We start from the raw sequence: 27,679 nt of genomic DNA on the forward strand, positions 1-27,679 counted from the left end.
CCTCACCTATAGGTAGGGCTGGCCCTGAATACAGTCTAACCTTGATGTTGCTTCTCTGCAAGGATTTAGACAGTGGGGAACTGGGCAGGCAAGTGGCAAATGAAGTTCAGTACAGACAAAAGTTATGCATTATGGGAAAATAATAACAATGCATCATATACCGTATTGGCTCGGATATAGGCCGCCCCCGTATATAGGCCGCACCCTAAAAGTTTGGTGCTTTTTTAAAGAAAAAGTTTTTTTTCTTTAAAAAAGCACCAAAAAAAACATGCTGCCACTGTCCTCCCCCCCGAGATATGCTGCCACTGTCCTCCCTCCCCGAGATATGCTACCACTGTCCTCCCCCCCGAGATATGCTGCCACTGTCCTCCCTCCCCGAGATACGCTGCCACTGTCCTCCCTCCCCGCGATACGCTGCCACTGTCCTCCCTCCCCGCGATACGCTGCCGCTGTCCTCCCTCCCCGCGATACGCTGCCCTCCCTCCCCGCGATCCGCTGCCCTCCCTCCCCGCGATCCGCTGCCCTCCCTCCCCGAGATCCGCTGCCCTCCCTCCCCGAGATCCGCTGCCCTCCCTCCCCGAGATCCGCTGCCCTCCCTCCCCGCGATACGCTGCCCTCCCTCCCCGCGATACGCTGCCGCTGTCCTCCCTCCCCGCGATACGCTGCCGCTGTCCTCCCTCCCTGCGATACGCTGCCGCTGTCCTCCTCTGCCCCCCCTCCTCGACTTACCGGAGCAGACTCCCGGGTGTCTTCAGGGCCGGCGAGGGACATCTACGCAATACGCGTATGCAACTTCCGGTACCGTTACCGGAAGTTGCATTTGCGTATTGCGTAAATGTCTCCCGCCGGCCCCGCAAGACACCCGGGAGTCTGCTCCGGTAAGTCGGGGGTGGGCAGAGGTAAAACGCTTAGATAACCTCCCGTGCCGGCACCCCCCCCCGTGGGAAGTGCTGGCAGGGGAGGCTGTCTGAGCGTATCGGGGAGAAGGATGCAGGTCCCCTGCACCGCTGCGGGGGATCTGTATCTTAACCCCGCTGCCTGCCCGGCGCCCGGGACTGCATGTCCCGGGCGTCGGGCGCTAGACCCCGAATATAGGCCGCACCCCCACTTTAAAAACTTAAAGTGGGGGAAAAAAGTGCGGCCTATATTCGAGCCAATACGGTACTTTAAATGGTAACTCCTGGGAAAAAACTACTAAGGAGAACGATTTAAGAATAATTGTAGGCAGACTTATCAGCAGTGCACAATGCTAGTCACCAGCTGCAAAGGCCAATAGGATAATGGCATTTATAAAATGTAATGGTTCATGGGCGGATGATATCATCTTGCCTCTAAATAAGTCAATGGTAAGATCTCACCTTGAATATGTGGTGCAATTCTGGGTACTTGTCCTTATAAAGGACATTATGGAACTACAAAAGGTGCACAGGAGTGCCACAGAATAAATAAGGGTATTGGAAGATCTTAGATATGAAGAAAGACTAAAATGTTGCATCTATATACTCTAGAAAATCTGTGTCTTATAAGTGGATTTTATAACGTATAAATATGTGCAGGTTCAATATTAAGAGTTGTTCAGTGACATGTTCATTAATGGAAATCTAAAAAAGAACCAGAGGTCATCAACAAAGGAACAGAACATACAGGCTATACATGACAGAATCTGAGAAATCTGATTGCCTTTTTGGAGACAAGAAGGAGTTTTTTCTCCTTTAGTGGCAAAATTTGACAAATAGCTTCATCAGGGGGTGGTTTGTCTTATTTTGGATCAAAAACAGGAAGAATAGGTAGAAGGGTTTAACTTGATGGATTTAGATCTGTTTTCAACCTAAATTTCTAAAACAATTACTCCAGCCGACGCTTGGCATTTTGCGTACTGATCTTTGGCTTGTATGCAGCTGTTTGAATATAGAAACCGCTATTGATTGATGCCAACTGCCCTTTATTGGTTGATAGCAGAGGAGTCCCCTGCTGGCCACCAAGAAAGTTGCTCTTACGGACTCCAAAGCTGCTGCGTACTGTTACTGCGTTAAGCAGTGTAAAAAAAAAAAAAGAAAACGGCAAAAAATTAAGAAAAAAAAACGAACACGAAGAACGTACATGAATATACACCCGAAAAGAACACAGGAACGGGCGACTATTCGTGCAATTTTTTTTTCACGAAGACGAACATGAAGGCGAACACAAAGTCTTGGCAGGCGCTCAAGTATAGTAGTTAATAACAGGAATTTCATAGGTAAGGTTTGCATTATTCCTTCAGCAGCTGTATTTTTTTTTATATATTTGGTTGGTCTTGATTTAAAAAAACTGGTGACACAACTTTGCAAAATGTACAAATTTGTGTGTGTATGTTATAACAGTATCAAAACGGCAAGATACAACCTACTAAAGAGGTTTTGCAGACGTCAAGATCTGAAACATATACTCGAAATATATTTAAATCCACGATATTTAAACCATGCATGACATCTCTTTTCACAGAATGGAGACATTAGCATGCAAAATTATAAATCACTGGCATCTTGTCAATGTTAATGAATAGAAGTAGAGGATATGGTTTATTGTTTTCTGATTCTAAATCCTTTCGAGAGATATATAGTTTTTTACAAGTGAAATCACAATAAATTGAATTATTGGTTTTTGAAGCACACCCAGTGTAACTAGACTTTAATGTAAGATCACTTCTTCCAATCCAAATTTCTCTTAAGTACCCTTTGCCAGAGAGGTTGTATTCACATATTTTGTGTTTTCCAGGTGCATCTCTAGAAAGTATTCTTAATGTCAATCATGTAGCCATTGGGGTTTTTAAATAGCTAAAGGAAAACACTCTAAACGCTGTATGTTCACTTAAGAAGCAGATGAGGGGGTGTTTTTACTTTATGTATGTAGGGTGACCACACTTTATTTCTGCTATTCAGGGACACAGTATGGAGCATAGAATCAGGAGAGGTTTCTGAGCTCTCAGCCAATCAGGATAGTTGAGAAGTCTCTCCTGATTGGCTGAGACCGCCTTCACTGAGCGCTCTCATTCCTCTCACTCATGCTAATACACACAGACTTACACATACATACTTATCCTAATACACTGAAACATTCACATACGCACTCATTCTAATACATACACTTACACATACACTTGCACTCATGCTAATACAGACATTCATAATAACACACACTTACACATACAGTTATCCTCATACTCCCTCTAACACACACATACATACTCATGCTAACACATGCACATTCACTATTACGTACATGCATGCATGCAAATTCACTCCTCCTCACCCCCTTTCACTCCTTTTCACCCCTTTCACATCGCTTTCACTCTGGGAGCAGTCCATGTTGGATTAACCCTTTTTTGATGTGTGGCACCTGGGGGAGGGATCACCCCCAAGTACATCACTGGGGAGGGATCAACCCCCTCCCAAGTACATCACTGGCAATACATTAGTTGGATAAGCTCAGGGAGGATGACAGGCTGCTTTTAGGCTGATTTTAGATTGTGAGCTGGTAGAGCTCAGGAAAACCACTCAATGTTTCATAATAACAATCATCCAGTATTCATAAATACAATATCCAGAGGACTAACAAGGAGTATAAAAAGTATGAAGTAACATTTTACCTGTGCACAGGTAAACTGCAAGTTTAAATAATTATAGCGTGAGATGACCTTTAAACTTGGAGCCTAGCCAAAATCATTGGTTATTATAAGACTTGGTGCTGTTTCTTAGGGCTTGTTCTGTTTAGTTTTTTTTTAAACATACCATAGAAATTGTCAACATTTTTTCTCTTCCTCAGTCTCTGAAACAAGTGTGTACATATGATTCTAAAATACTCCTTAATTCCTTATTCCTTTAGTACCTCATGTTGCCTGATCAAATAAGAATGCATATTAAAATAATTTAAAAAGAACTTGTCTGATGTACTATCTTATCTTTAGAAAAAAGCTTCAACATCTTTTGATTGAAACAGCCAATTACTGGCGGGAGAGCACTCTTACTGAAACTATCTTATCTTTAGAAAAAAGCTTCAACTTCTTTTGATTGAAACAGCCAATCACTGGTGGGCGAGCACTCTTATTGAAACCAATGTGAGCACTTATGCCCCCAACGGGTTCTTGTTAAAAACACTAGAACCCTTGCGTGAGCCAGCAGCAGAGCTGGCGGGTGGTCAGTATAGCACACATGTGGAATGCAGGAGATGTCTTCCAGGGTCAATTGCACTCTATAGTATGCTAAGCAAATAAACTTTAACAGATGTCATTTTATTCTTTGTCCTGAAGGTTTAATCGAATAAAAACAACATATAAAGTTTAAGAGGGATTTTCAATTGATACTTATTAGTGTATGCTTTTGTATCACATTGCAACAAAGTAAGTGTTCCAGGCAAAAAATATGAATGAGCCCATTTTAAATTGTTATCAAAGAATTACTAGAATTGCTAGTGTTCTAGTGCTGAAAGTTATGAAACTTCTAGTGCTGAAACAAATTTAGTTATGAAAGTATTATAGTTAAACAGAATTGGGAGGACAGGACAACATTAAGGGGCTACTTTTTTATTCCTCCTCTTTTAGTTATATGCAGAAGAAACATGTAATTTTATAACCAGGTAAATCCTCACTGATTCTGACCATTTGAACGTTCCCTTTATGTAGAGTGACCATTGAATATGCTTTGTAAATAAATACAGAGTTTACAATCCTCCTCTCAGCTTTAGCATAATATTGCGCTCGGTTGCCCTTGCTGGTTCAATCAGATTACAAATGTTAGAATGATGGCTTGTATGTTGTATGGTTTAAGTCAGAGACAGCATCTCTAGATCCTTGCTCCTGCTGGGAGGAGGGTGTACCCTATTGTTGATAAAAGTCATATTGACGTAACATGAAATTAACATTTATGACGCTGAACTCAAAGGGTTTAAATTCTCCGCAAAAAAGAGCATATCTATATGATACTTTGATTCATGAACAAGTGGATGTAGCACTTATCCAGGAGATGCACTGGGATGATAGGGGATATTTATATTGGAAATATAAGAGATATCAAAATCTGTATACATCAGGGTTAAGCGACAGGAAAATAAGAAGAGTAGCCATTATGATTTCAGATAAAGAAAAATGTGAACATATCTTTCATAATAAAGATGAGAAAGGTATTATCCTTATCTGCAAAATTAATAATATTCTTTACTCATTTATGAATATATCCGCTCGAAATGATTTTCTGTTAGATTCTTGAACAAATTAACAAAGAGAGGGGGAGAAATTAATCCAGGGAATTCCAATCCTTGGGGGTGACTATAACAGTTTGTCTAATGTGAAGATCGATAAGAGTTTACAACCAGGGAAAAAATAGATCCAAAAATAAAGAGAATGGCTGATAATTTCATTATCAATCAAATTTGATTTAAAGAGTTATGGACCTACTAGATCGAAATATTGAGGTAGTTAGATCCTCCTCGCTGAGTAGATGGGAGAAACATCTAGGTAAAACTTATTCAGATGAAATTTGGTATAGAGCTTGGTCCCTCACAAGGAAATCCATCCATTGTGTTAACCTGCATAGGTGGTATTTAGATACTACAAGGCTTCATAAAATGTGCTCTACCACCCCAGCAATATGCTGGAGATGTAAAAAAACAACAGGGTGATATGTACCACATCTGGTGGGAGTGTGAAGCTCTGGAAGAAATGAAACATAAATTGCAGTTACTGCTGATTTTTTGGTCTTGATTTAACGATAATTCTGCAACTGCTTCTTTTTCATATTGATATTCCAAAATTGAGCAAATGTAATTGGCTTCTTCTGATAAATATCCTTCAATATTGGTGGAGATCGGACATTCCAGATTGGGACGAAATTAAGCGTCAGATGAATTATCAGTATAGTATGGAGAAATATGTTTTCCTCCTTAATGATATGATAAGTAGATATGAAGAGGAATTATAGCAATCTACAACTGCCCAGCCTGAGTACAGTTTCTCCATGAGGAGCTATATTCCAGGAATACTGATCCCCTCCTTTCCTCCGCCAAATAGTAGAAACCAGTAACCTTAAGATTTCACTATACTTAATTGGACTAAACATTCAGGATATAGATCAAAAAAGACATAATTAGATCGTCCCTTCAGTATAGTGAAACATAGTAAAAGGTGGAAAGAAAACAAAGACATAACCTATATGACTAAACGTAAACTCCACATCTAACTACAGATCTGCACTGTAGAGTTTCAGTGTCTGATATGGGTTCCCCCTTTTCGGAGTTGTGATCGGTGGCTGTTCTTTCTTACCAGTCTAGAATGTTTGTGCATGTATGTGCGGGTATAATTGAATGTATACTATCATATATGTTGTACTTATAACCCTGTAATATGACATTCATAAATATCCTTTATTATATGTTTTAAGTAAATTCAGTGTATTACTATATATTTCCTTACATACCTTGATTATTATTGTATGGGGTATGAGAAATACTTTATATTGAAATATATATACTGTATTAATTGTTTAAACTTGATTAAAATGAGCGGCATGTCACATCTTCAAAGGGGCGGGACTAAGAGCCTCCCTGAGGCACTGGGCGGTACGCCGCCGCTTTAAAACTTGCAGCCGCATCGGCTGCATTGGCACCTCAGTGTGCCCCGGTCTTTTGCCCCGCATTAAAGACGGCCCTGGCGCGGCCTTATCGGCCATTTCAGTGCGTGGCCATTTTATTTAGATTCAGGGCCGCCTGGGGGACAATTGCCCCCCTGCACAGCCCGCCCCTGGGTAGTCTTATATTCCGGCTTTTTCTTTTTTTTCTAAATTAATATTCAAATTTGGGGGGGTCGTCTTATAATCTTTTTTTTAATAGGAAATTAGATGATATGATCAAAAAAATGGTATCTGAAGAAAGCTCTACATAAAAAAACAATCTATAACTTGTGTGCATACACTAAATGGGAGAAGAGAAAATTACAGCTAAACACTATCACGCCAAAAGTATTAAAACAGCAATGGTGACAAAGAGTACAAAACATGTGTTAATGTATTAAAACAGGCTGGGGTTAAAGGAACCATTTACTGTCCATAACAGCCCTAAAGAAGTATTCTGTGACTAAAGTGGCAAAAACGGCATCCCTGTAGCAGATTACCTCTGTGGGCTGACAATTCATGACACTGATTGGCCTCTGGAAGCAGTGAAATCAATAGGATCACTTATTATGCACACGAGGGTCTGAACACATGCACCCATGCATGGATTTGTCAAATTGTTTGCAGGTTAAAAGGTCACATTTGGGAGGTGCATATTTTTAAAATGTTGGCATCTGGGCAGTCTGTACCCATGCCCTATTTGGGACATCTTTCAAACCAGTCAAATCAGTTTACCCAATCAAACCATACATTTTTTAAACCTAAACACCCAAGGGTATTTCAAAAGCTGGTATTTTAACTCTTTCCATGTCAGGATTTTTGGGAAGATCCTGTGTCAATTTTAGGACTTGCTCATATTTTTATTTTCTTTACATTTTTTGGACATATTTTCTTTGAACTGCATGGTTCCACTTATGATGTCATGGTAACATCACTGATGTCTTTTTTATTTTTAAATTTTATTACATTTTTATTTATTTTTGTACTATTTTTACATTTTTATTTTCTTTTTGTATATATATTTTTTAAATGTATTATTTTGCTGATCACATACTGATTAGTGAGCCGAGCTCTATTGATGGTATGGTTGGCTGCAGTACCTGGATAGACCCTCTGTGGTATGAATACATAGTTTCAATGTACTTGGAAAATGTTGCTGAACACAAAGTGGGGTGTTTGGCAGTGACACATGCCAGGAGCTGCAGGTCCAGGGCCGGCCCTACAATGGAGCCGACTGGGGCAATTGCCCCAGGCGGCACTTTAGAAGGGGCGGCACTTTGCCGCCCCAAGCGTTTTGTTTGGTTGTTTGTTTTGAAGCGGAGGAGAGAGAGAGAGGCGCCGAGTGGTTTTCGCTTATTGCTCGGCCCCTCTCTCTCTCTCCTCTGCGGCGCGTCTCCCTGTTCAGTCCCGGTGCCGGCTTGTAATGATGAGCGATTTCCGGCGCTCAGCATTACAAACCGGCACCGTGGCAGAGCAGGGAGACTCGCCGGCAGGACTCTTTAAAGCTAAGTACCGGGGGGGGGGGATAATGGCGTCAGCGAAGTTTAAAATGCCGCCGCCCCCCCCGACAGGCGGCGTTAAGCCTTCGGCCGGCCCTGTGCAGGTCCATACCTGAACTACAATGTGTGTGAAAAAAATGACTACCAAAAAGTTTGAAAAAGGTTGATAATGTTATCTAAATGAAGCCCTTCCTGTCCAATATATTATTTCTGTGAGTACACAAAATAAGAGAGAAGAAAATTACAGCTAAACAGCAACATCACAAAAATGTTAGAAAAGCCATTGTCACAAGGGGTACAAAAAACCCTCTGTCCTTAAGGGGTTAACCCTTTCTAACTTTGCTGTAAAGATTTAACTGCAATGCCTATTTTCAACTCAGACATTTCACCTTGATATGTGCTGCACGTTGCTGTTTTGTGTATCATGGATGTGAAAAGATTAATGATGCAATCAGTATAATATATAAATTATATGTTGACTTTAGTTACCTTGCATGTTTTTACATGACATGAAAGCAGTGAATGTTACGTTCTTTTGACTTAAGACTTTCTCACACGCAAACATTTTTATGTAAGCATGCTATACCTCTCTCTCCCATTATTAGTTCTCCCCTTATCTGAACTCATTCGTGACAGTATGCCAGATGTATGCTTTAAAGCTGATTCTGATATACTGTATATATTCTCCTCTATGGAGACTTGCTTGGTGATCACAGTGTGATCAGTGTGTCCCCCATGCTCCAGACTCCCTGGAAAGTCACGCCGGTGCACCATCATAGAAGCCCCGACAGAAGTGCTGGCAGCAGCGGAGACTGTCTGCGCACACCGGGCAGACGTTCAGCGGCTGCCAGAGAGGAGGATCCAGGTCCCCTGCAGCGATGCGGGGGATCTGGATCTTTGTCTTGTAGTCAGACCTCTATTTGAGATCTGGTTATAAGATGACCTTGAATATAAGATGAGGCGTATTTTCAGAGCCATGCTCTGAAATATACCCCTCATCTTATAATCAAGCAAATACGGTATTTGAAAAATCTTTTACTCATCTAAAAAAGCTAATAAAAAACTGCTAAATAGATTCTACCATTTGTCCTGGGTTTAGAAATATGTTTTTATGTTTTTTGCTTTTTTTTTTTTTTTATAGGGCATAAAGTACAAGAAGCATTTTGTTAGTTCAAAATCATTTTGCCCCCATGTGCTATTTCGGACAACATGAAAGCCGGTCAATGCAATTTACCCCCAATTTATCAAACCATATATTTTTGAAAAATAGATTTCAAATGCTGGTACTTTAACCCTTTCAATGCACTTATTCCACTACCACTCTTTGTCAAACTTTGTGGTGACAATTTATTTTGTGTTTTTTTACCACACAAATTGTACTTCAGGTATTAATTTACAGATCCTGGTATATGTCACTGTCAAACAAACAAAAAACAATGTCTCCATAGAAGACTTAGAATGGAATTTTGCTGACCTAGCAAGGCACATGCTTTGCAAATTGAACTCTCTGAAATGTATCCATCAAAGTTCAGATCACACAAGACCCGGTAAAGGTCCAACGTTTCGGCTCTCAATGAACCTTTCTCAAGAACCAGTTTTTGAGAAAGGCTCATTGAGAGCCGAAATGTTGGACATTTACTAAGCCAATAAACTTTCTGAAAAGAAGACCTGCAGAGTGCATCAACTTTATTTGCATGCTGTGTATATCTTTTGGATTGTTAGCACCCTGGCATATTATAACTCCAGTCAAGTGAGTATGTTACATACTATATTTTTTGTTTATATATATATATATATATATATATATATATATAAACTAAGACATTCAGTACATTTTCAGCACAGTTCCTTTCTGGATTTGAAAAATAAAGTAAAAATGAATTTAGATAAATTCCATAAAGCTATTAAAGAGTGCAAACATAAAAAATATAGGGATCCTAATGGTTTCAAGGCAAATCAGATCATTAAAAAGAAAGACTTTTAGACCATAGGGTTGGGGTTCGGATATTGATATTCTAATGATTTTGAGTCTGACTTCAGTTATACATCTAATTAGTCGGGCAAGCTGAAATATGTGAATAACTCCAAAAGTATACTTTTACTAAATACAACTATGCCATGCCCAATTGAAAACAAACTGACAACGAAAACGGGGAAAAAATCATGCGCAGCACTGGTTAACAATGAGACTTGGATCATACATTTTAGCAATTTTAAATGATCTAAATATCACATTTCTGCATCATATAAAAGGCTATTCTTTCTTCCCAATCAATCCTTCTGCTATAAAATTGTCTCTTTTTAATTTTTTTCAAAACAAAAAAAGCCAAGAAAAGCTAGAGACTGGGGTATCGCCCCTGAGGACCATTACTTTCTATGTACACTCTGGGACAAGGGAAAAAAAGAGCCACACAGATCCCTTTCAGTTTCATCCCCCTTCTACAAAGTTATCCCCCACAAGTATCTTTATACCTCAGTTTGACAATTATCCTTTAATACACTAATTTGTTGGTATGGTTACTAAAGACTTTGAAGAGATTTTGTTTGTCCTTCATAAATGTAATTTGAATTTTTCAAAAGTTTCAAAAGTTTCTTGTAAAAAAAAAAAAAAAAAAGGGTGATGTAACATACAGTAAGCATCTCTCTCCCATTAAGGGAAGAGGACTCTGGACAGGAAAGAGGAAATGGAGGAAAAGTCAAATGTTAAAAGTCATCTCTAAGTGTCTGCAGTTTATGACAATATTACACCTATCATCCCACAGGTCAATTACATTACCAATAACTTAAATTGTCCTATTCACCCATGTTTTAGGACTGCCATCATATATTAAAGATATTAAACATTGTGACGGGACGCCCTGTATCCCATCAAACCATATATTTTAGAAAACTAGACACCCCAAGGTATTTCAAATGCTGGTATTTTAACCCTTTCCATGCATGAGCTTCTACCACGAGCCTTTGTCAAAGCTTGTGGTAAACATTTTTTCCCACATAAAGTGTACTTCAGGTATGAAGTTATAGCTCCTGGTATATTTCAAATAACACCCCAATATGTGTTCAACAACATCTCCCATGTACAGTGATACCCCCCATGCATGGATTTGTTAGGTTGTTTGGGAGGTAAAATGACAGGTTTGGGAAGTGCACATTCTAATTCAATTTAGCCCATCAAACCATATATTTTTGAAAACTAGAAACCCCAAGGGTATTTCAATTGGCAGTATTTTAACCATTTCCATGCACTAATTTTAGCACCGGCCAGTATGTGTTCAGCATGGTAAGTGCACTTATTTTCCATTTTGGTAAGTCTGTGCCTATGCCTAATCTTTGAACCTGGCCACTCCAATTTACCCCATCAAACCATTCATTTTTTTTAAAAGTAGACACCCCTTGGATATTTGAAATGCTTTTATTTTAACTCTTTCTATGTCAGGATTTTTGGGAAGATACAGCGCTAATTTTAGCACTTGCTCATAAAAATAAAAAATTTGGGGACTTTTTTTTACATTTTGCTGAAACAGGATGGTTCCTCTGATGGTGACATCACTGCATAATTATTTTTAAATGTTACCACATTTTCTCATTTTTTTACTATTTTTATTTTTTCCATTTAAAAAAAAATATTTTACTAATCACATTGTGAATAGAAAGCTGGGCTCCATTGGATGGTTGAATGCAGAACCTGTATTCAACCTGCAAAGGGGGAGCTAGAGTTCTCAGGAGGGTCTGGAGAGACCCTCTTGGAAACTTGGTTATTTTTTTAAAGGGAGCGCTGCCATCTTGTGAGTGGCAAAATCTAAAATCTCTCGCAGCGGTGGTTATGACCGCTCTGCTGACCCCAAGAAGTCGCCCAAGACCTTGCTGTCGTATTTGTGCTTTTGCTCTGCCGCTGTTGCCAGATTCTGGTTCATCTCCTGGGTGATGCACTGTGGATTCACCTCGCCAGTACAACTCACTCTGCAGTTGGTTACACTTTCTTAAACAAAAAGGAGACATTTTTAACCAACATGTAGTTAAAATGATTTGTTTCATTCTAACACATAACTTCAATGGGTAAGTGTTGCTAAGCTTTATTTATTTAGGGTGCTAGGAACAATCTTTGGTCCCCCATGATAGAATTTTCTAAATATATTTTCTTCTGGGGCAGATACGTAGATGATGTGGTCTTAATAAGGGCAGAGATTAAATAACTTTTTGTGAATTGTGGACATTTTAAATCAGAATAAGATTGAATTATCAAGATTAGTTATAGATCCTAAAGAACTGGTCTTTTTGGACCTAAAGATTCTTATGGTTCTATTTACACCACTTTTTTTCCCAGAAAGAAACAGCTGCCAATAGTCTCTTGCATGCTAACAGCTGTCATCAAGTACCTCTGAAATTGGGATCTTCAGTAGGACAATATCTGCATCTCAGAAATTGTTCTGATGATGCCACTTTTATTAACAATGCGAAAAACCTATTTTCGAGGAAAAATGTTTATCCTAATAAATGGTTCAAACAGGTCTACCAAAGAGCTTTTAAATCTCATAGATCCAGCCTTCTGGTGCACAAACCACAAGAACAAACTGATCAAAAGGTTAGATGTATAGGAACCTTTGATGGTGCATGGCCAATTGTCAAATCTGTTCTGGACAAGCATTGATCAATATAACCACTGGATCCTGCTTTGCAAAACCAACCTTAACATTAATAACATTAGAGATCTACTTGTAGATCTTCAGTTCTTCAGCCTTAAAACACCTAACAAGAGGTTGAGCCTCAAGCTACAGGGACAGGAACTTAGATGATCCCAACAGTGAGGAGGCTCAGGTGTAGGCAGGTGAAGTACAGTACTGAATTTTATAGGCAAAGCACAGATGGATACAGATACCTGTATAGGTAAGCTGCAGGCCGGAGTCAGACGGGTGACAAAGCATACCAGGGGTTAATACAGGACGGATGGTCAGACACAGCCAAGTTTAGTACCCTCAACGGGTAGTCATACAACGAATGGCAGTTCACAGAGCAGGTAGTCAGAAAAGCCAGGTACAGTGCACAGGTAGATTAAACTAAAATAGAATCAATACGGAGAGTAGTCAGGAAAGCCAAGGGTCAAATCTCAAAATATCAGAAGTCTCACAGCACAGTATAGTATGACCACAACAGCTTGACTGGGAGCTGCAGTTTTAAATCACACATAGGATCGGTCCCAAATAATATAGTTTGGTCTTAACTTTCATGGGTATGGAATTAGTAACATTGGACCCCTGGGTGGCAACTGGCAAAAAAAAAATCTTATAGCATGAATCATTTTTAATTTTCACATTGGAAACGTTTGCACTGTGTTTAGATTTGCATAAATCAGTTATTCTCATCCATTAAGAATCACTTGGAATAGTGGTTGTATATAAAAGATATGGACATGGAACACACACACTATAATCTCACAGGCACATTGTTACAATATGTATACATTATGATGATCTAATCTTTGATGGATGCATTTCGGCCAGTGTAATAAATTCTCGCCTTTTAACACTTTTGCGGTGCTTGTGTTCAGCTGTAATTTTCTCCTCACCCATTTAGTTTACCCACACATGTTATATATTGTTTTTTTCAGGCCAAGATGGGCTTTCTTCAGATACCATATGTTTTGATAATATCACCTTATTTACTATAAAAAAAATAATAAAACATGGTGAAAATTTGAAACAAAAACACCTTTTATGACTTTTCTTTGAAAAATCTTTTACTCACCTACAAAAGGAAGTAAAAAAACTAGCTAAATCAATTTTACTATTTGTTTTGAGTTTAGAAATACCCAACGTTTTTATGTTTTTTTTGCTGTTTTTTGTAAGTTATTGGGCAATAAGTACAAGTAGCGTTTTATGATTTCCAAACCTTCTTTTCCAAATCTGGTAATTCTGCCTCCATCTCCTCTTTGGAACATCTTTGAAGCCGGTTAACTCAATTAATCCCCATCAAACCATATATTTTTGAAAAACAGACACCCCAGGGTATTTCAAATGCTTGTATTTTAACCCTTTCCATGCACTAATTATACAACCACACTTTGTCAAACTTTGTAATAGTAATTTTTTTTATTTTTTCACACGAATTGTAATTTAGTTATAAATATAAAGGTTGTGGTATGTGTCACTGTCAAACAACACTCAAATATGTGTTCAGCAACATCTCCTGAGTATGGTGATACCCCACATCCATAGGTTTGTCAGATTGTTTGGCTGGTAAAAGGCTACTTTTGGGACATGCGTAATTCAGGTAGTCATTTGGTCATTCTGCCTCTATGTCCTCTTTGGAACATCTTTGAAGCCGACTACTTCATTTTACCCCATCAAACCATATATTTTTGAAAACTAGACGCCACAAAGAATTTCAAATGCTGGTATTTTAACCCTTTTATGCATGAGATTCAACCACCTGCCTTTCCCAAAATTTAATTTTGTATTTTTTTCCACTCAAATTGTACTTCAGGAATAAATTCATAGCTCCTGGTATGCGTCACCATCAAACAACCCCCCAATGTGTGTTCAGCAACATCTCCTGAGTGCAGTGATACCCCACATGCATGGGTTTGTCGGGTTGTTTGAGATTTAAAATCCCACATTTGGGAAGTGCGCTTTTTTTCTCTATTTTGGTCTGTCTGTACCTACGCCCTATCTTTGAGCCCGGCCACTCCAATTTACCTCATCAAGCCATTTTTTTTATTAAATTAGACACCCCTTGGTTATTTGAAGTGCTTTTATGTTAACTCTTTGTATGTTGAGAATTTTTTTTACAAATTTTAGCACTTGCTCAAAAAAACTTTATTTTTTTTTTAATTTTTATTTTTTTTTACACATTTTGCTGGTACTGGATGGTTCCTCTGGTGAAATCACTGCATAATTATTTTTAAATGTTAGCACATTTTTTTTTAAGCATTTTTTTTTTTATTATTATTTTACTAATCACATTGTGATTAGAAAGTTGGGCTCCATTGACTTGCATGGTTGAATGCAGTACCTGTATTCAACCTGCAAGTGGAGCCAGAGTTCTCTAAAGGGTCTGGAGACCATCTAGCGAACTTTTTCAACTTTATTATTTTTTTTACAGGGCGGCCGCCATCAGGCCGCATCGCTGCAGGGGATCTGGATCTTAGTCTCATAGTCAGACCTAGTTGAGGTCTGATTATAAGATGACCCCGATTATAAGAGGAGGGGTATTTTTCAGAGCATTTGCTCTGGAAAAAACCTCCTCTTATAATCGAGCAAATACGGTAGTTTGATGGGGTAAATTGCATTGGCCAGCTTCAAAGATAGCCGAAATAGAACATGGGGGAAGAATTACCAGATTTGAAAAAATCTTTCCTGTAAAAACAGTCTATAATTTGTGTGGGTTCAGTAAACAAGGAAGAAGAACATTACAGCTAAACACAAGCACGAAGGGTACTAAAGATAAAATCAGCCTAGTCACAAACAGGTTAATATACATTGAATTCCATTATCAAGGATACTGACTTACCTTTACCCACATAAGGTTTTAATGTATATATTAATTTTTAAAATACTTTTTTCTCTTCTTTGGAGGTCGTAGATTGTATATCAGGGATTCAATTCCCATTTTAGTTCGACTGGTTACACCAGGATTGTTTCTTTGTTGTGTTTGTTTCAAGTTATAGTGTAAAATAGTCTATTTGTTCAACACACATTGTTTCATTATATGTTCAAAAATAGTGCATAAATTCGTTAGTACAATAAATAAATGATATGTATATAATCAGTTGCTATATAAAATACATGTTGTTAAGGATTATGATAATTATACCAAAAGAACAGGATGTTGTTAGCATGTATACTAATCATAGTTGAAGGAATCATCAAATACCTATGTGAATCTCTCTAGAACTGGTGTATGTTCTACCATAAGAATGTTCCTCCTGGCAAGATTTAAAAATAAGACTCAGTCAGGGCCCAAAGTATTCTGTATTTAATTGGGCTCTGTTGGGGTTACCAGAGGGTGCTATTTGCCATGCGTCAGAAAGCTCTTTACACAGCAGAAATTTGCGTAGTGGAGCATTCATTATCATGTATGACAGATGGATAGGGGACATTGTTTTTGAGGCTTCAATATAGAGTCCTATCCCTCAGCCAAAGGTTTATGTCATCGGTTTGCGCTGCGTCAGAGGGTGTTTTCACATAGAGTCTTTTTTTTTTCTCCATTTTAACTCTGTAAGAAGCTACCGTAACTGAATAATTACTTCATACGCACAAACAGTTCGGAAAAAATAAAATTAGCTACACATGTACTAGATGAATCTAGTCAAACACCGAAATTCTCCATCCGTAACCCATACTACGTGCCGCATCGGTACTGCGTAGGTTTGTATTCGTCTGACTGAAACGTCATAACGTACACGTCGGTCCCCTAATGCTGACGTGTTTCCTTTCGGTTCAGGGCCTACTGTCCTTTAGTCGTAGCGAACTGATTGCAGGTAGCCACCGAAATGAGTACTATGTTTGCGGACACCGTCCTCATTGTTTTTATTTCGGTTTGCACCGCGTTACTGGCAGAGGGTGAGTAAAAAAGGAAGACCGAATATACGATTGCCTTATAAAACTCAAAGGAAGAAAGAATGAATGAATGAATGAATGAATGAACGAATAAATATGTAAATAACGTGTGTGTGTGTACACGTACTGTGAGCTGAATAGATATGCAGTCATTACTGTTTTATGTTATGGAATGATTATATTGGAGCTTCAGTAAGTTATATTAATCGCAGGTGTGATGGAACATTGGGATTGTCCTGTAGTGTAATGTAAGGACGTTTCACTTTACTGAGATGGTGATAGATAAGTGGAATAGCCTTCCAGCAGAAGCGGTAGAGCGTAATTCGTAGAGATAATTTCAATGTATGGATAGGCATAAAGCTATCCTGAATCTAAGAGAAGACTACGTGTATGTGTATGTGTATATATATATATATATATATATATATATATATATATACACACACACACACACTAAAGTAGACATACATACTGACTCTGGCACTGATACTACAGTATACACACATTTACACGCATGTACTCTGACTGGAGCCTTATACATTTACATGCATGTACCCTAACTTGATCCCTATACATTTACACGCATGCTACTCTCTCTCTCACCTGCTGCGCCACTGCCTATCTTCCGCTATCGCAAATCTGGTACTATGCTTTCCTGCGTGTGCGTGGGGAAGTGAGGCACCCAGTGGGGTCACATAGCATGCACCGCATTTATGATGGCAGATCCGCAAAACCTTGGGCAAGGAGGGGTTTGTACTCGCCATGGAGACCTGGTGCCCAGAGTTTGTTGAGCCCTGATCTATAGTCTTCACAAGTCCAGCTCCATAATCAGTTTGCATGTTATGACCAAATTATTTTAATTGACTAATAAAAGTTTCATTTCAAGGTTTTTACTTTAAGTAACTCTCATAGGAGGACTTTGTCAAGTTAAAGTTGGCTTGATGTTTGAATGGTCCTGGGAATTATTGCAAGAGTAATTGACCCCCTCTGTTAGTGTGAGTTGTGTGGTATAAATTTGGGGAGGATTACTTGATGTAGTGGCAAAGAGGCGTGATGGAGGAAGAAGCTTCACAAATGAGTTTGTTTGTGTGAATGATGAGTTTATACATATGAACATGATTATACCATTATGTAATATTTCATTTTATTTTTTAGGTATAACATGGGTTTTAGTTTACAGAACAGACAAATACAAGAGGTTGAAAGCAGAAGTGGAAAAACAAAGTAAAAAATGTAAGTTGTATGAAAAAAGATGAAATGTGTTCACATCGCAGGTAGTCTGTCACAACAAATAAATGTAATGCAGGTTACATTTGCGGCAGTGGAAATGTCACCCCTTTTTGGTTAAAGTTTAAAGAAACCTCTATCTTTTGGTATCTGTTCTTTAGTAAATGTATTTAGTTGAATGGTTTCACTCAAAAAAAGCTCAGATGTTTGTATTAATGTGGATCAGCCAATCAATCAGTTTTATTTCCCTGTAGCCATTCTCACTCCCAGCCTTCCTTACTATAAAGCAAACCGAAACAGGAATTTTAGGCAGGTGTGAAAAAATGCCCCCAACCATTTGCCCCCAAAACAGCATCAATTTTTTGAGGTATACTTGGACAAGGTCAGGGATTTTGTAGGGCATGTCATTGTGTGTATGATCAAACAGGTATACCAAATGGGTGCTAATGATCAGCAATTTAATATGTAGGTTGAAACACAATCATTAACAGAAACAGCTATGTAGGAGGAATATAACAGGGCGAGGAACAGCCAAATTCACTAATAAGGTGAGGTTGCTGAAGACAGTTCAATGTCAAAATCCATACACCGTGGCAAGACTAAGCACAACAAGACGTAAGAAAGTTATACTGCATCAACAAGGTTTCTCCCAGGTAGAAATTTCAAGGCAGACGGATTTCCAGATGTTCTATTGAAGAAGCAAAAAAACTAGGCAATGTTGTGGACATAGACGCAGTGTTCAGCCAAGGAAACTTAGTGCAGCAGATGAGACACATGCTTTATCTTCCTTTGCCATCCGAAGGTGTCTAGAGGTGCCATCAGCTCAGGGTTCTGGGTTAGAAGTGGTCTGAACTTGGATGCAGGAAAAATGGCAGCAACTGGTCTGGTCAAAATTTGAAATATTTGGCTGTAGCAGAAGGCAGTTTGTTTCCCGAATGGCTGGAGATCAGTATCAGAATGAGTGTTTGCTGGCAATGGTAAAGCATGATGGGAGGATCCTTGCAAGTTTGGGGCTGTATTTCTGCAAACAGAATTAATGGTCATTTTACCCCCCCCTTCACTCTTTGCTCCCCTCAAACTCTATTCTCTATAGTCTCTCCTTTTTATCCCCTTCATTCTCTTTTACGAGAGGTAGGCCCCTATCCTACCTACAAAGGGGGCATTTTTGCGGTCTAGCACATTCAGACCCACTGGACGTTCCCTCATGTTTTACCCCTACCACAAATTATATGTACATGTTAATCTGTGTGCAGCCTGTGCATGTACGGGCTCACAATGCAATGCATTCATGACAGTGCCTGTACATGTACATCCGTTGAAGATTCATAAGTAAGGCCAGCTAAGGAAATAGGGAGGAATGCCCCCCCCCCCCCATAGCCACTGCCGAACCAATCAACAAAGATGGCGGCCGGCTAAAACAGCCCAGGAAGCAATCAGAAGACGATATCAAGACCAATATTGAGGTATTCAGCAACACAAACATCCTCCTTGATTGCCCTGTGTTTGCTCCAACAAGCAACCACAAGGGCCATCAGTGAGTGACATTGCTGCCACTCACAAAATGGTGACGCCAGCTACAGGTACTGCATTTAACCATGCAAGTTGATGAAGCCCGAATTGCTAAAATGGCTTAATGGGATAAATTTCTTTGGTCAACTTCAAATATGTACCAAATAGGACATGATCCCAGGTTTACCAGATTTGAAGAAAAGTTCTTGAAATAGCAATATGCTAATTTTACTTATTGCCCTATAACATATAAAAACATTGGGTATTTCTAAACTAAGGGCAAATATTAGAATCTATTGAACAAGTTTTTTCACTAGCTTTTGCAGATGAGTAAAATATTTTCCCCAGAAATTGCCATATTTTTTTTTTTGTAGTTGATGTGCTATATAATAAACATAGTATCTAAAGGAAGTCATGCTTGTCCTGAAAAAAAAAAAAAACAATATATAATGTGTGTGGGTGCACTAAATGGGAGAGATGAAAATCAGAGCTAAACAGCAACACCTCAAAAAGCCTTTGTCCCAAAGTGTACTACAAGTAAAAAAAAACAAAAAAAAAAACATTGTTATTAAGGGGTTAATAACACGACTGAAGTAATTGAGTATTTTATATATGTTTCAAATATTAAAATATTTAAAAAGTCACTCTGTTAAGGTAAAAACTAGGTTTTGGGGATTGGGTTAATCTGTCATTTATTGCCTTGTAAAACTTGATTCAAAGTGGGTTAGGCTTTACTTTATGCTTATTGCAAAAATTATATGTAGGACCTTGGAAGTAATGAACACTAAATAAAATTTTTCCCATTACATGGACAATGTTTTGGTTGACTGTTTTTCTATCCGTTGATGTTTTTGTCTAATAAACTGAATATAGTATTAAATGTTGCTGTTTGTTGCAAGATTTAATATGTAATAGCTAAACAAATTACTGTGTTGTTCCATACAGTGGAAAAGAAAAAAGAATCTATCACAGAATCTGCTGGACGCACTCAAAAGAAGAAAATAGGTAATTTTTGTGCAATGTTGTGAGAATTACAGCTGAGCTGGTTTCACTTACTGGCATTAAGCTAATATTATGAAGATTTGCCACTTTGCCCCCTGATATGTCTTATACCCCCTGATATGTCTTATACCCCCTGTATGCCATTCTGCCTCCCCCAGACTTACCAACGCATCCCCAGACTTGTCCACCATGCTTCAGACTCCCTGGTGTCTAGTGGGGGCAACCGGTGAATGTCTGCGCAGTGCACGCTGACATCCTCCACTGCTACCCAGAACTTCCGCTGGGTCTTCTATGGTGGAGCACCAGAAGGTCATGTGGTGGCAGCAGTGGCGGTTGTCTGCGCGCATCTCACAGACGTCCACCCGCTGCCAGAGAGGAGGATCCAGGTCTCCTGCTGCGGGTATTGGGTTACAGTTTATTCACCTAGCCCCATTCGTAATGTCATTTGTAAGCTCTGTGATCTTGTTTCTAACAACTCTGTTTATTGTAGAACGTCAGGAAGAGAAATTGAAGAACAATAATAGAGATCTGTCCATGGTAAGAATTCAAGTTGTTTTTCCTCCAGGCTGGCGAACAAATTAGAGTGTGTTGTGTTTGTGTGTGTGTGTGTGCGCGCATGTATATATATATATATATATATCTGTGTACATTATGTATGTGTCTAAAAATCTGCTAAAAATGATCGCTTCAGATTACTGGTATTCAGTATGTTGATTAACTTTGTTATACACCTGTGTATTCAGTACATTTAATTTTGGGAGTTTACTCTGGTAAAACACTTCATGTATCCTATTTAAACTGTTTATTCACTTTATTGTCAGGAACAAGTTAACCATCTAGAATTTTTTTTTATGCAAGATGGAATTGAAGGAAATTTAAACTCATTTAATTGCATTATGCTAGGTCTTGTCTGTTGTTTATTTACTAAGCCTGCAGTTGGGAAGGAAAGGTGTGGTTTTTACCCCTTTAATTCCTTTGGACATGGTACCTACTCTCATCTTTGCAGCAAAGGCCGATTATTATCTTTTATTCAACGCCAAAAATGAACGCAGTGCTTCTTACGGTAGTTATATTCAAAGGGTATGACAAAACTAGAACTGACATATTAAGACAAACCGATGCATTAAAAGGTCCCTGCTCACAAGCATGATCTGGCTTTATGTAATGCGTAGTCAGTTAGTTCTCTTAACCAATCTCACCGATTTAAATCTGCTATATACACCAGCAGAAAAGCTGTACTTGGAGCTATATGTTTCCTGTTTACATTCTTAATGAAAGTTCTTAGTATGTGTGTTTCTTTTCTCGCACTTTTTAGGTTCGAATGAAATCTATGTTTGCAATTGGATTTTGTTTCACAGCTTTAATGGGCATGTTCAACTCAATGTAAGTCAAAAAATTTGATTAATAGGCTAATAGAGCTAGCACGTCTGTGAAACTGGATTATATATTAGTGCACTTGGTTTTATAGTAGGCCCCAAGGATTTGGTAGGATTTGTTTTTATTAAATATTAAGTAAACTTTGTGTAACTGCTTCTGAAATCACCACTATTGTGAATGTTATTTTGACTTCCAACGCCTGTCTGTAACTGACAACACAGTTCCTACTTTCCCTTTCAAAAAAACACAAGAATCTTATGCTCTATAAAACATACCAGTGCCAGATATGCACAGTGTTTTGCATAAACAAGTGAAGATAACGGAATCAAGTAAGTTACTCCCCAAAAATGTGTTGCTATCAGAAAAGTTGCGGTTTGCAATACAGTGTGGCTATTGGAGTGTGTTCTCCTGTTAAACCGTTTCCAAATACATTTATTTATGAAACCTGGACTAAATACGTTGTCATTATGACCATGCCTGACTAAATAAACTCATATTTAATTTTTATTAAATTTGCACTGAAACTATTTGGTAATTGTATGATAAACAGAAGTAGTTAAAGGATACTGACATGAAAATATATTAACCTGAAATATCCTTTTCTGCCAATGTGCTCCTTGGTCACACATAGTGTTCATGAAGGAAGTGAGCAATAATTGCCCTCTTTTGAGTAAGCTGATAATCAGGGTTTTTATCACTGCACAACTTTCTGCACATAGATTATTACATGGGGCATATTTTACTCTAAATGTGAAATGTTCTCGTTTGCTAGGTAGAGCTGCACTAATCAAATAATGTAGTAATGGTGGACTGTTGAAAGCTGCTAGTCCCCAATGATGTCTGTCAGAGCTTAGATATAACTAATTTGTTTAGATTTATTTATTTTTATGTCTCTCTACACAATTAACTCTTGGTGTCCTCATATATGCTATTAACTTGTGTACAGGTTATATCCTTCAACTTTGAAGTAAGGCTATTGATGGAATTAAAATTATGGAAGGGATACATCTTAGAGGAGGGTGTGGAGGGACTTAAGTGCAGCAACCACCATTCCTTCCGGAGTAAACTGCCAGATCTGCAGTGAGCCTTCATGCAAAGCCAGCTGCTGCGTATGTCCCTGTGTGGCAGGAAACACAGGCTGTTAAGGAGTCCTGAGACCAGAAGCACCTGCTTATAGTCTGCCTTGGGAAAATACAACAATAGCCTCACAGTAATGAAGAAAAAACTCTTAAGTGGAATTGTCACTGAAATGTTCAATGTTACATTTTAAAGGGAGGTGTTCAACAAACAAACAAAAAAAAGTTATCCTATTTTTAATAACAAAATAAATATTAGCTTTAGTATACAAAATTATTTTGAAAAATCTTGTTTGTGTTACAGAATCTCCCAGGGCGGAATTGTGAACTGCAAAAAATTCAGAATATATTAAGGTGTTTTCTGTTTCTCGTCTTTAGATTCGATGGACGAGTAGTTGCAAAGCTACCCTTTCTTCCACTGTCATATATACAGGGGCTATCACACAGGAACCTGTTGGGTGAAGATTACACTGATTGCTCCTTTATTTTCCTGTATATTCTGTGCACCATGTCAATCCGACAGGTAAGGATATCCTCTTCCCTCATGAGAACAGAACTTGTGTAAGAAATATCATCTGGTTTTCTTCTATTAAGTAAAGTTGTAATATTTGCTTTAATTAACGTACTGTGAGGTACCTGTGTACCAGTTGGTCAGTAAAGTAACTTTGAAGACATTTTATACTTCCTCAGCATTTATATTATCTGTATCAGCTAATCTTAGAACTTGTTTTCCTCTGAGGTCTCAGTAATTTTGTTATGGCAAAGTGCAGGGCAAAGCATTATGTGGGTTAACCAACCTTACATTTTATTGAAAAACAATGCATACCTTACACATCATACAATTTTTAGGTCAATTGCATATATATTTAACCCTTTGAAGATGACAATTAGAGTAGCGTACTTATGGTAAGTATGGAATGCAAGTAAGGTTGGTGAAGTATGTGCCCTTATTTTTGACTCTAAGGGGCTTATTTACACCAATGAAAGAGATGTGGTTTCAGCAACCTCAATTCAATCCAGGAGTAAGCTTCTGCTACAGGTAAAGCTTGGTTGCCGTTTTTAATGTATTGTGAAAGCAGTGAGTTCTTCAGCCTGTTTTATTATACATTATGCAAGGCCAGCTCAGCCCTTCTTGCAGATTAAACTTGCTGGTGTTGGTCCTTTTTGACCAGTGCTCAGAAAGCATTCAAAAGTATCTGACAAAGAAATTGCTTTTTAAGTTGGTAAGTTATATCACATGGTTTTAAAAAAAAAAAAATCGTGAGGAAGAGCTAGATGTTTAATGAAAATTCCCTTAGTCCGTCTCCTTTTAGGCATAGGACGATAAAAACGGCAAACTGCTGCTATTGTGACTTATTTGTTTTTTATACAATTATGTTCAAGCAGCTATGAGGTGGGATGGATGAATTGATGGTGCTCTTTCTGTAGTGTTTCACTTATCCTTGTACACAGCAATGCCATGAATAAAGCTGTGCTCCCAATGCATTCTCCCCTATATGCAGGGTACATGATGGAATCCCAGGATTTCCCACCTGTGATAAAATAAATGCTTTTCTCCCCCAAACTTCAACTTAATGCTCTACAAGAATATTGTCACTGGTGCCTTCTGGTGCAGAAAGTTTGTTGACCTGACTTGTTCTCCCAGCCTGGATAGATGTCTTTAAACAAGCAAATATTTCCCTGAATCCAAGGATGCTCTTTCCTTGTCATCTCAGCTCAGGGAAACACGCAGATCCTGTGTTATCTAAGTATATGCCCTTCCTGTCCATTGGGATTAGGACTGTGGGAATCTGGAATTAGGTGTGTTGTTTTCATAATATGTCATATTTGTACACAGTTATTTTTGGAACTTTGATGGTTATTTCTCAGACATTCCATATTTTTAAATAGCCCTGTCTAGCAAACTTTTATTGGATTAACTATGCAGTTATTTGTTTTGTTAGAACCCCTCTGACACAGAATATACACTGCAAACTGTCCCTGACTGTGTCGCTGTGTACGCACACGGTTGCATGATTACAGTCCAAAGACCTGATTGTATCTGTGTTATTTGTCTCAAAAATATCAAAACATGCATAAATCCTACAAACTAAGAATGATATCCATGCCTTTTTTTCCCCTTCTAAAAAATGACAATGCGTTTGCCTTTTCTACAAACCAACTACGCTTTTATGCTTTGGTGTGGAACAAAGACTCATGTATATAGAGCCTTTGAACACAGCATCTAGAATATTATTCATGTATAGCTTACTTTGGTTACCTAATTACTTCTTCCAAGGGCTCTTTCCAGACATGCGTTAAATACAATTTAGGATTTATCCATGAATCTCAATGTCTAAGATCTACGCCCCCCATCTTTCAGTTAAGCTTGATTTTATGGCTCATTTTCTACGTGTGCAGAATATGTACATTTCCTAAAATATGGGAGAAGAGAAATATCCATCATCCTTATACTTTTTTGGTAAATGTGTATCGCTTTATACAGCAGACTATGTGGTGTTTAGCAATTTAATCTCTGTTTGAGGAAGTTATTTTCTATGACTAGATTGTAAACTCGCCAAGAGCAGGACCCTCTTCTTTTGTTTGTTATAATTTGTGGTTTTAAATTTATCCTTCCGACTAGGGCTGCAACAACTAATCGATAAAATCGATAATAATCGATTTTTATTGATTATAAAATAAGGGTTTTTTTTTAAGGGCTCTGAAAAATATCCCTCGTTTTATAATCCGTTTAGTCTGACTCACAGCAGCAGCTCCTACTTACAGTTCCTCCCTTCAGTCACTGCCGATTGGCCCACCCACTTCCTTCTTCCAGTCCCTCCCTGCAGTCACTGCCGATTGGCTGCAAGGAGGGACAGGGAGAAAGGGGCGGGCCAAAGTGTTGATTGGCCCCGCCCATTTCCTATACTGTCCAAATGGCTCAAGAACGCATCTAACGGGTGAGTATAAAATGTATATTTGGGCTGCTGAAAGTTTAGGGTTAATTTAGGGGCAGTTATAGTTAGTGGGGTGTTTAGGGTTAATTTAGGGGCAGTTAGTTAGTGGGGTGTTTAGGGTTAATTTAGGGGAAGTTATAGTTAGTGGGGTGTTTAGGGTTAATTGTGGTTGATGGGGTGTTTAGGGTTAATTTAGGGGCAGTTGTGGTTGATGGGGTCTTCAGGGTTAATTTAGGGGCAGTTGTGGTTGATGGGGTGTTTAGGGGCGGTTATAGTTAGTGGGGTATTTAGGGGCAGTTGTGGTTGATGGGGTCTTCAGGGTTAATTTAGGGGCAGTTGTGGTTGATGGGGTGTTTAGGGTTAATTTAGGGGCGGTTATGGTCAATGGGGTCTTCGGGGTTAATTTAATGCTGAGGACTGAGGGTTAATTTAATTAATTGAGGGGAATCAAAATCCTGGGGGCAATGAAGATTAACCCTGTATTTATTTATAAAAGTATTGTCTGAACGAGTCTGCAAATATGAGGGCGCACTTTGGCATATCTGGGGTATACGGCATACCTTGGGAGGACAGAGTGACATATCTGGGGGTATAAGGCATATAGGGTATATAAGGCATATGTGCGGAGGGCAGCGTGGCATGTCGGGGGGTATGTGGCATATCTGGCAGGCAGTGTGGCAAGCCTGGGCTCAAATGTGCATAACTGAGGTTGGGAAATAAAAACAAGAAATGCATTTTTATCAAATTTTTTTTATTCTGCTGTTTGTTTTTCACGTCCTACGTTACTTTATTAAGTTATTTTAAATAAATGAAAATTACATTTTTTTTTTATCCGATTAATCGAAAAAATAATCGGCCAACTAATCGATTATGAAAATAATCGTTAGTTGCAGCCCTACTTCCGACTCTGATTGTAAAAGCACTACCGAATCTGCTGTCGCTATATAAATAAATGTGATGTATGTAGGTAACAAAACACACACACCACTTCCAGATATGTTGGACTTGTTGGAGACAGACTTTGAGAGAAGTAGGGGAACAACCTGTTTTAACTGAGAGGGTATAGCTCTTACAAAAACACTGTTTCTGATGCTTGTTTTCTGTCGTGTGGATTACAATTGGGTTATTGTGTTTTATGATTTTCTTGTGATAGGTGCACATTTTCTACCAATATACTGGGCATTTAAATATTGTTTTATAGTGGCCAATTTTAGGATGGGGTAAGCAGCATTATTAGTGGTACTTTCACAATGCCCTTTTGCTCAGTCTGTGAAATAGGAAACTCATATTTATCTTGTATTTTGTTCCCACTACAGAATATCCAGAAGATGCTGGGTCTTGCTCCATCCCGAGCTGCTACCAAACAGGCTGGGGGATTTCTAGGACCACCACCACAGGCTGGAAAATTCTCATAGATCAAATGGAAACATCCATGGATAACCGAGAAGTATTTTGCCTCGGTCAATTCTTCACATATTGTTCTATGGATTCCTTTTAATGTCTTGGATCTGGAAGCCTTTTTTATTATTATTAAAGATCTGAATGTTTTTTCCCCCCTTTTCCCAACCCAAGTTACAATCTGGGAGTTTTTTGTTTTTTGTTTACCAAAGAACTCTTTACCATCACAGTGGCTGCTGTGTTCATAAAATATTCTCAATGTCTTATTGCCATCAAACACAAGTTGTGCTGAAATTCTGAATTGAGGCAGTACTGCTTAAACTAAATCTATTAATTGAATTTGATTTTGAATTAGCCTCCTGTATATAACACCATATGGAAAGATGGCAGATCACAACCATATAAGCTTAATTACAGGTTTTTATTATTATTGTGAAAACCCTTCTTACCTTACTTTTTAAC

The 27,679-nt window shown here is 38.6% G+C and overlaps 1 protein-coding gene across 1 annotated transcript; it reads left to right on the plus strand.

Moving 5' to 3' along the window:
• The first annotated feature begins 16,518 nt into the window (after nt 1–16,518).
• On the plus strand, nt 16,519–27,374 carry TMCO1 (transmembrane and coiled-coil domains 1). The gene is made up of 7 exons (XM_053469311.1): nt 16,519–16,695; nt 17,848–17,925; nt 20,374–20,433; nt 20,921–20,967; nt 21,746–21,813; nt 23,262–23,406; nt 27,136–27,374. The coding sequence occupies exons 1-7, from the start codon at nt 16,626–16,628 to the stop codon at nt 27,232–27,234; spliced, it is 567 nt and encodes a 188-aa protein (XP_053325286.1). The 5' UTR covers nt 16,519–16,625; the 3' UTR covers nt 27,235–27,374.
• Nucleotides 27,375–27,679: the final 305 nt, after the last annotated feature.

Source organism: Spea bombifrons, chromosome 6, assembly GCF_027358695.1.
Source record: "Spea bombifrons isolate aSpeBom1 chromosome 6, aSpeBom1.2.pri, whole genome shotgun sequence".
Taxonomy (NCBI): domain Eukaryota; kingdom Metazoa; phylum Chordata; class Amphibia; order Anura; family Pelobatidae; genus Spea; species Spea bombifrons.